The sequence below is a fragment of the Hoplias malabaricus genome, chromosome 15 (assembly GCF_029633855.1).
Source record: "Hoplias malabaricus isolate fHopMal1 chromosome 15, fHopMal1.hap1, whole genome shotgun sequence".
Taxonomy (NCBI): Eukaryota; Metazoa; Chordata; class Actinopteri; order Characiformes; family Erythrinidae; genus Hoplias; species Hoplias malabaricus.
In genome coordinates this window covers 30934884-30945058 of record NC_089814.1, presented here as the reverse complement: position 1 = coordinate 30945058, position 10175 = coordinate 30934884, and the positions used below count along the sequence as shown (strand labels likewise).

At 40.5% G+C, this 10175-nt stretch overlaps 1 protein-coding gene across 2 annotated transcripts; it reads right to left on the bottom strand.

The window, feature by feature from the left end:
- Positions 1–958: 958 nt before the first annotated feature.
- On the bottom strand, positions 959–9889 carry yipf5 (Yip1 domain family, member 5). 2 transcript variants are annotated; one of them, XM_066645814.1, is made up of 6 exons: positions 9569–9587; positions 8717–8836; positions 8420–8595; positions 4518–4663; positions 4042–4223; positions 959–2707 (listed from the first exon to the last, which is right to left on the bottom strand). In XM_066645814.1, exons 2-6 carry the CDS (start codon positions 8824–8826, stop codon positions 2545–2547), a joined length of 777 nt encoding a protein of 258 aa, XP_066501911.1. In that variant the 5' UTR covers positions 8827–8836; positions 9569–9587; the 3' UTR covers positions 959–2544. The 2 variants fall into 2 exon arrangements, with proteins under 2 accessions (XP_066501911.1, XP_066501910.1); XM_066645813.1 differs by lacking the exon at positions 9569–9587 and adding an exon at positions 9753–9889 and having other exon boundaries at positions 960–2707.
- Positions 9890–10175: the final 286 nt, after the last annotated feature.

Genomic DNA, 10175 nt, shown 5'->3' with positions numbered 1-10175 from the left:
AAAGGACAATTTTCTTTTTTTTTAGTGTTGTCTCTGGAAGAGGTCAATCCAGTCCAGCTCCTACACTTTATGTAGTCAAGTCGCTAGACCATATACACTTTAAATGAGCATACACCAGTATTGTATCATGATGATAACTGATGATCATCATATTTGTGCAGGTTATATGTTGTGTACAGCTCATGGAAGTCACCTACTGAATAGAGAGGATCCTAAAATTATTTGGTTTCATGTCAGAACTGGCTTAATGTGCGATATCTTTTAACATCAGGAAAAAATACTGCAAACAAACTTCATGTTTGTTGGAATTGTGAAGTTCAGTTTTGGAAAATGTATGTATACACTGAATGATCACTGGATCATCTACCTTGTATCTACACTCACTGTCCGGTTCCATTGACCACACTTTGCTCTACTTATCCCCATTTTGCCATTCTATTCAATATTCAGGACCCCCACAGGATCACCATCTAGCAGGTATACAGGGACACTGATGTGGTGGAGGTGGGTTAGTGTGGATTTTGTTGGAATGAGTGGATAAGACACAGCAGGGCTGCTAGAGTTTTTAAAGCCCCGGACTGAGAATCGCTCACCAACCAAAAATATCCAGCCAACAGCATCCTATTGCCACAGATGGAGGACTAGAAGACGACCAACACAAAGTGTGCAGCAACAAACGTGGATTTGTCTCTGACTTTACATCTTCAAGGTGGAGCTGTTAAAATGGACAATAAATGTAGATTCAATGTAAGTAGTCCTAATCTAGTGATCATTCAGAGTATATTATTTCTTAAGCACTCAAAAATAGATCAAAACCCATACAAGTCAAAATTAAATGTAAGTTTACGTTCTGGAAATTAGTTTATTATCAGCTTAAGGTTTGCAAAATTTAATATAAAAGGTCCCTTTCAGCCCCTTTGTTCTCTTTTTAAAAACAGAAATAATAAAAAACGAACAGTCAGATTCAATAAAAACAAACTAGGTTGGGTTTATACGAGGTTATTTTAACACAGAATAAAAGTTATCTTATAAAAGAAAGAAATGATCAGTTATACCTTAATAAAAACTGGGAAATGTGTGATATTTAAATTTACTCAAACTACAAACACGTGCAGTATTGGATAAAGTGCGAAGACTATGGGATGTTTAAAACTAAACTGCCAACTAAAGACACACCCTTGCGCTCTGAGGTAGATGGAATACCTCAATGGAATAGCCGTGAGAAAGCAGAGCTCAGTTCATTTCTCCCAGCTGGTCTCAGAGCATGAAGAACTCCCTACTTCACTCTCGTTTAGTTTCTAAGCTGATGTCACTTAGCAAAGTTCCTCAAGGCTGTCGTTTAAAGCTCTGTGCAACCTTCACCACAGCGGTCGTAGAGTAAGAATAGAGGAGTAATAACTGCCAAAGACAGAAAAATGGCCTTCCAACACAAGTTCAACCAAATCTCGTCTGTTTATTTTGGTAAAATGGCCAGTACAACACCACAAGTGGAACACTCAACCAACCAATCACTGAATGTCCACAAGACAAGATAGATAGAAACAACTGGACTTGTCTGTACGTACAAAAACAAAATTACACTGTGTATAAATATAGCGGGCAGACGGAGAGCATGGCCTTGGCTCCCTAACATTTGCAGTACAAAGTAGCCCCTCTTTTCTTACAGTATACAGATCAAAGAGAGGACAGAAGGTCCCGGGGGCTCAGGGACTGGACAAAGTGATACTTGACCAAAGAGTTTCTGAACTTTTGTATCATGTCCCATTTCTAGTCAGAAGAACAAATGCAAAGCCATTGGTTGCACCCAAGAAAAGTAGCAAATGAAATGAACTCATGCCTTGCTTTGGATACTCATCTTTCTGAAAAAGATGAAGGCTAAAGGCCTTGGGTTGAATTTGAATTACTAAAGGGTCAGGGTCGTTCGGTTGAAAAAAATTACATTTAATACAAAAGCCCCATTCTCTTTTTTAAAATGACTATGTAAGGGTGGGAGCCACCATGAAGTCACCCTGTATGTGGTCCACATTCAGATTCTGAACCAAGGTAAGCTGAGCAGTCTATGCAGATTAAGAGGAACTCGAGTCAAGACTCCTCATTTGAATGAGAAATTGTATGACAAAGACTTTCTTCAACATTAAAGTGTATGGTATGAGGCAGAGGAGCGAGGCGGGTATTGACTACGGTCTCCGCTATTCATTGTACATTCCTCAGTTGCAACTTCTGAATGTGCTAGGGACATTATAGTCTAGTCTTCTTCCCTATCTCAAGCAAGAAATAAAAGTTACGTACACTCAAAGATAATGCTGCTCTTCTCTTGGGCACGGTCTTCAAAGTATGTGGGGCTGAAAACTGAGGAAAAAAATAATAATAATAAAAAATAATAAACGTGCACCCCTTTTAGAAGATGTTAAATATGGAATGAAGTACAGAGGAAGGAGGTTCTTGACATTGCTGTATCACAGCTTTGTTGACGCACTTAACAAAGTGGTCCTTGAGTAAGAAAGGGTTGGTGGGCCATCACGTTCTGTAGGGACGATTTAGAGTTCAGAATACAGAAATAAGTGCGAAGACCCCATATAGCAGAGCACAAGGATAGGCCACCAGGAGCTGCTGACCGTCCATGGCTAAAGCAGAGATGAAGATCTTGGAAGCCGAGAAGCTGCACCAGCCGATGATGGCGGCTGTTAATACGATACCCAACATGCCTCTGAAACACACAGGAGGATGTCCAGTTTAGTCATTTTTTAAGCCCTTTCCACGCTAGGTTTCCTTGAATCAGCATTTTTCTGGACTGCACTGAACGTGTTGTCAACTTGTTGTAGGCCGAAGAAAGTGCTCAACCTCAAGTTCCCCAGTTTCTGTTCCCATTTTACTGTGCTTAGCAGTTCAGAAGTGAAGTGATATCACAGTCACAAGGTCTAGGTTTTTGCATAACTCAAATGAACCTGAAGACCTTAAAACACATACTCAGTGTTGGTCAACTTGGCTTTCTCTATTGATATTAGTCAAAGAATAATCAGAAGGAACTACACAGATTACCTTTGACATCCAGAATATAGTTTAATAGATTTTAAATTGTATTTATTTGTTTGTTAAATTCTGAATGCCAATGAACTGATCAACAAACACTGACCTTCTTTAGGTTCCATTTAATAAGCAGTAGCTTGGTGAAATGGTTTGGAGTGTCTATACTCAATGGATGTGGAAATCACTCCCAACCTTTAGTCAGGCATTCTCTAGACCTTTTTTTTAAAAATTATTATTAATTAATTTAGTATGACTTACAGCCACTTTCTATTGGTTCTGTTGTTTATGTTTGTCTTTATGTATTATTTCCTCGTCTGCCTATATTTTTTAAAGTTTATTAAAGATTTAAAAAATAATTGTGTTATTCTTTCACATTATGAAGCACTTAGTCGTTCATTTAAAGGGACACTAGGTAAGTTTAAGGTATTTTGTACCTGGGGCACCCCCTAGTGTAATTAATTTTTACAGCACTCTATTGAAATCAATGGGGTGTGTGGTGTCCTAACCTCCTCTACAAGCTACATAGTTGAGTTTCTGCAGCGCTGAGCACAGAATAGCATTAACAGTGGCTCTGTTCGCACTATAATAGGTCAGTGAAGGATCGTAATGATTTTGAAGCTGTCATTTTAAGGTAGATATTACATAGTTTTCCTTTAAGATACGAAAACTGCTTTATAAACACAGTGTTTTTATTATTATTAATACTACTTTAAAAGGAAAATTGGGATCTGGGATTTAAATGTGTATGTGTGAATTAAATAAATCAAACAATGCATATATATGGGGGTGCTAATCTGGCTCAATTTTTTACCATAATAGAGATCAGAAAATTTAAATACTCAGTAACTTATTTCTAACTGCTCACAAACAGTTGCTAAAATAAAATAAGGTGAGATATAATTCTATGATCAAATTACATTCCATAGTGTAACACTAAAATCCTTGACCACACTCTAAAAAATGTTTTAATTCAGTTAGCTCATGACTCATGAGTCTCAGTTAAAGACCACTCACTGTAAAGAGAAGATGACACCGAAGCTGGAGAGGAGGATCATGGGTAGCAGGCAGTAGCCCAGGACACTGGCCACGCAGCCGAAGGAGACGCCCGTCATGCTCATGAGATTGAGGAGGCAGTACATGCCCAGGCAACCGATGGCACTGATCCCATACACATAACCAAACTGGATCTTACCCGTCTACAACATAAACACAGATGTTCATCATGAGCAGCAAATAACAGTAGAACTGTGTCCTGTGCAGAAAGTAAAGAGGGGAAGAATCTTAGCTTGTACAAACAGACATGACTAGGTCTGCAAAATTACGGTGAGGGATTTTCAGTTCAAAGACAACTCTAACTCCATCAGTTCTAACACATTCATAAGGTTCATAAGGTGTATGACACACTTGAGAAACGTAGTCAGCCTGCAGTTTTTCTGAAAAATATAAATATACAAATTCCACTTGCGTACTGAGATAATAAAACCACTTACAAGCAATAATGTGGCACCGAAGGCCAAGCAGAAAACCATAGGTCCAGCCAGATCTGTTTCGTTCATGATGCTGCCATCTGCTGCCTTCATTGGGTGCAGCACTGTTAGAGTCTTCTGCCAGATGTGGTCAAAGTTGATTCCCAGCTCTGAAAGACAAAGAGGAAGTCACAAATGAGCCAAGGTGGAAGTCAGTTCAGACTGGTAGCATGCATGATGTAAGTGTTTTTTTTCCTTGTTTTTTTTTTTTTTTTAAATAAAAAGAGCTTAAAATATATATAAATAATATAATAATATTCCCGCCTTGCGCCCAATGATTCCAGGTAGGTTCTGGACCCACCGCGACCCTGAACTGGATACAGATAATGAATAAATGAATGAATTAATAAATGAAAATATGTAAATGAATTAATAAATGAAAATAATGAAAAAAATATATAAAACATTACAATTTGAGCCTTAGACCAAATCCAAACTAAAACAGAAGCAGGCCAAGGCTTTGAAAATATTCTAAAGACTGTATGTTTATATGCATTATTTTCATTTACCAAGTGAAAAGTGCACATTGATTTGGGGATCTGGAACACCCAACATTGCGCACACAGTGAAACAAAACCACCCAGTCACCCAGTTTTTCGTGAGCTGCCTATGTCACAAAAACATGGTTTAAAACGAGCTGCTCTGATTTTGTGCTGCTTCTTATATCAAGTGACTTAGCAACTGTCGGCTCCATTCACCCGAGTCTCTTCTATCACAGCGCGGGACCTTTGTTTTATGTGAGAGCACAACGCAAGTCTGAACAGTCAACAGTCAATGAAAACTATGTAAAAAGTAAACTCAAGATGCTGATACAGAAAAAACACCATTATGTCCAAATCAAACACTATAAACTTGTGGCTAAGTAACCAGAATTACGAGTAACCGAAAAAAACAGTGGGCCACATAATAAGCCATTACAGCCTTCATTCTATTTATCTTCCACCTTACATGATGAAGTAACTACATTGTGGAGTCCTCTACAGATCAGAACTGTAGATTTAATGCTTCTGAACCAATTAAGATGGAACATAGCCTCCTCTCCTCCAACTCCATCTGTGGTATGTAGAGACCAGGCTGAATTCCATGTTTGTATCTGTATCTCCTACATAACGCAAGTCACGTCTTTGGGGACATGTTTGGTTCCTTGGAGAAGAAGGTTGTAGTCCTGTAGTGTATCATCTATCCCCCAGTCATTTAATGTGTGACTGACTTTTTTCCAGTCTCAGTTCCTGTGAGATACGTGGTCTTACAGTTTACCCAAGGCTTAAAGGGGACACTTAGTTGGTAAACTTTAAATGTGTTGTGATTATTCAGAGAATGGTTCCTCGGGTTTGCTTGTGTGCTGGAACAATTTCCGGAGTTTGTACACAGCCCTGACTTGCTAAATTGGAGGGAAAAAAAAAAAAAAACAAGAACAAATGATCTCAGCCCAAACTGGCTCAGGTTTTCTATCTCTATGTGGCGCTGACCGAGCCACAACCAAGAAACGTAATCTGGAAGCGTTTAGATGGTGGAGAGACCTCAGAATGTTGACTGTTGCTCTATTTCTGCTCCATATGTGGGTAATATTGACTTATTTTTGCTACATTACTTAAGGTGGAATGTCTCCAAACTAATTACTGAAAGTGCTACAATAGTAAACAACTCAAGCTACAAACGAGTTTCTGTGGTAATTCAAACAGCAATTAAAAACTTACAGGCAACTTAAACTTCAGCCACATACAAATAACCGTTGCGGTGCTTCTGAACCTTAACAAACCAGAGAGAACAGAGTTTCTCCACAATGAGATAAAGATTGTGAATTTATACTGAAGAGTATTGTCTATATATAAAACTTCATGTTATTAAGAAAACAGGATGACAATCCACCTTTAGTGCGGATACACAATGCACTGCTGTGCCTCTGTCTGCTTAAAATGAGGTCACGATTCACCAGTTATATTCAGTAGAGCACAGTAATGAGGAACTGGGACAGCCTGGCTGAACTAGGACTACCTACCTTAAAAGATGCATTGATACAGACCTGGAATCTCGCAGAATATGAGCTTAAGATCCCCCATGGAACACTGAGGCATTCTTAAAGCATGACAATGTGTAATGAATATCTCGCCTGAAGCTCACTGACCTCCATGCACTATGTATGAAACGAGGTCAACACTGGCACTGAAAGATGGCATATTGTATTTCATACCTTCAGTAAAATGATCGGGATTCAGTAAATGATGAACATCCCACAGATGTTTATAAGATGAAGCTTGGATATGTAGAAGTGTACACCAACTGATATTGATAGTGCTGCAAACAATATACCTCTCTCATGGGAGTGCCTAGACCTGGAGTGGGTTAGTGCAAAGCTGCCCCAGATAAATTACTATAGCAACCCTCTGCACCCACCCTCCAGGAACGCAGGTGAAGCTCAAGAGGAGAGGGAAAAAGAAGTACATTCCTGGACCCAATCAATCAAAACTCTTTGCAGTTACTACATAATGGCAATGTTGTCCCTAGATGAATTACCATCACCGTTCTCTGGAACTGATCTGCACCAGTGGAGGTTAAGCTCAAGCGAGCAAAAAAATGTCCCCATCAAGCAATCAAATTGCTTTTAAGCTATCACTCTCACAAGCACCATAAAGTCTTGACAAATCATTATCATCAGTGCCTGTTCTGTCCTGCTGTATTGCTCATTGCGGTGGATCTCCCTGACCTTGGATAATGACAGTATACTCCTCCACCAGGCACTACATTTTCAGAACCAGTGACTATGCAGCATTGTCTAAAACTCACCATCACTGCTTCGCAGTCTTCCCCAACAGGGAAACAAGCCTGTTAGTGTCTGGTGAGATGGAGACTGCTGTTTTCTGATCACAACATGCCCAACTACAGCAGAATTTGAAACCCCAGGACTTTACCTATGATACAATCTTGATTCAAACGGGATGAATATTAAGAGGGGAGCCCTCCGTGACCTTATCTTTAAGTCTACTATGACCGATAATGAGCAAGATGGTGGCATTATACTTCATTCACACCCCCCCCACCCCCAACTTTAGAATCATTGAGCACAAGGCAAGATCACACCCTGGGAGAGGGTGCCAGTCCTTCAGAAGGCGACACACATGCACACACACATTCGCTCACACCTACGGACACATTTGAGTCGCCAATCCGCCTACCAACGTGTGTTTTTGGAGCGTGGGAGGAAACCGGAGCACCCGGAGGAAACCCACATGGACACAGGGAGAACACACCACACTCCTCACAGACAGTCACCCGGAGGAAACCCACGCAGACACAGGGAGAACACACCACACTCCTCACAGACAGTCACCTGGAGGAAACCCGCGCAAACACAGGGAGAACACACCACACTCCTCACAGACAGTCACCTGGAGGAAACCCACACAGACATGGAGAACACACCACCTCAGGACCCTGGAGCTGTGTGACTGCGACACTACCTGCTGCTCTGGGGCAATATATCAACCACAAAAAAATGGCGGGACAGGCCTATCTATAGCTGCTTGTAGTTTAATTCCTCTGACGTATGTACATGTGTAATGCTTTAGGTAATCTTGTGGATTTGAGTGCGGGGCATCGTTCAGCACCTGAGGTTTGCCACTAAATAAATGCCTCCTCCATTGCCACCATTCCTGACAAAACCCAAAAATAAGACAGTATACTCCCTCACAGGTCAATTCACATGGGGTTACTTTTAATGCTCGTTTTACAGTACGTAAAACACTCCAGAATAATTCCTGAAAAGGGAACATGCACTCTGGAAAAATGGCTGAAAACCTAAGATCTTATACAGCTTTTAGAGCTTTAATATTTCTTCCTTACAGAGCCAGCAAACCTGTCTATCTTACCTTCCAACAGCGGTGGCTCATCTTCAAAGCCGCTGTTGTACATGGATTGTGAGGAGGCGGGTGTGAAGCCAGGCGTGGGCTGGTAGATCTGGCCTGTGTAGGGCTGCTGCGGCTGCATCATCCCCGGAGGTGCCGAGTAGCCCATGGGCTGTGAATAGTCATACTGACCATATTGCCTAAGCGTAAAAAAACACAGTATTGGTCTTTAAGTATACGGGAGTAACATCTGTAATTCAGCAGGACATGAATAATACTAGTCCAAGCCCTGCTTCCATCCACAATCCCAAACAGACATACTTGTTGTATTGGTCCTCTGTGTTGCTGTAGCCATACCCTGCCTGGCTTTGGTCATCCACACTGTAACTAGACTGGTAGAAGTCTGTGTTGAAGTTGTCGAACCCTGACATTGCAATCAGCCTAGGAGAAAGAAATCTGTTAGCTGTGCATGTACACTACCTTGTTACCACATTGTCTATTTTTATCAGCTCCTCTGACAATGTAAGTGCACTCTGTAGTACAATTACAGACTGTAGTCAGTCTGTTGCACTACATACTTTAGCAGCTGCCTTTCACCGTTTCAGGACATTCACAAAACAGTTCTCACAAGCAACTGTGCTGTGCCTGATCCACTCCTAACAGTGCAACACACACCAACCACCACGTCAATGTCGCTGCAGAAGGCTCCACCACCCAAATCATACCTGCTCTGGGGTGCTGAACATTAAAAGTCGGGGGAAATTTGACTAACAAAGTATGCAGAGCAAATGACAGACTACAGACTCTAGTCTAAGTTAAAACTACAAAGTGGTGATGATAAAATTAATTATAGGTTTTGCCCGTTTTAATTAGAAGGTGCATTTTAACATTACTTTATTAGTCTCACAAACTCCTACTGAATGAGAAATAACAACAGGGCAACCAATAAGAACAGGGCTGATTTACATATAACGTTATCCTTCTTAAAGATACAGTAAGTAAAATGTATTATAAAGACTTAAAACCAATGAAATATAACTAGTGCTAGCTAAGCAACATGAATTTAACAGTAAAACCAAACACGAGAATCGCGTAGAACATGAAGTTAAAGCGGTGTTATTTTCAGAGACTTTACATTTTACGTCTGAAGGAATAAAATCTCTGAACTGATACCAGTGCCTGCAGAGAGAGGCTAACAGAGCAGCTATATTTCACAGATAAATATCCACTCCCAAGGCTTTAACCAACTCGTGAGCAATGACACAGACGTATATACATAAAGACAAGTATTTTAAACACATATGAGCTAAAATAGGGCTTCATATCTCGCTGTAAAGGCGTGTAAATTGAGTGTTACCCGCTCCGGAGACAACCGCCAACTCTGCTCTCTACGTGTCAGGAGAAAAATACGCTCAGCGCTTCCGTCCAACCGTCACCGTCAGCTCCAACCGTCGCCCTCTGGAGGTGGAGGTGTTCACTGCGCACAGATAACAACAAACTGCGCAAAACTACTGAAATAAACTATATATTTACGTAAAAAAAACGACTATTTCGGCGTTGTAGTAGCATACGTGTGTTCTTTTTAGAGTGTGTGTTAAAAGCATTTGACTTGTTTTATCAATTAAAGCTGTCATTTCACCAGATGTCTGTTTACAAGGAGTTTGTAGACATTGCTAAACCCCCTACAGACCCATATCTGTTAGCCCACATTAGATATGTCTAATGTCTTCAAATGGGTTTATTTAATCTACATTTCCCCTCAGCATTCATGGTTGAATAT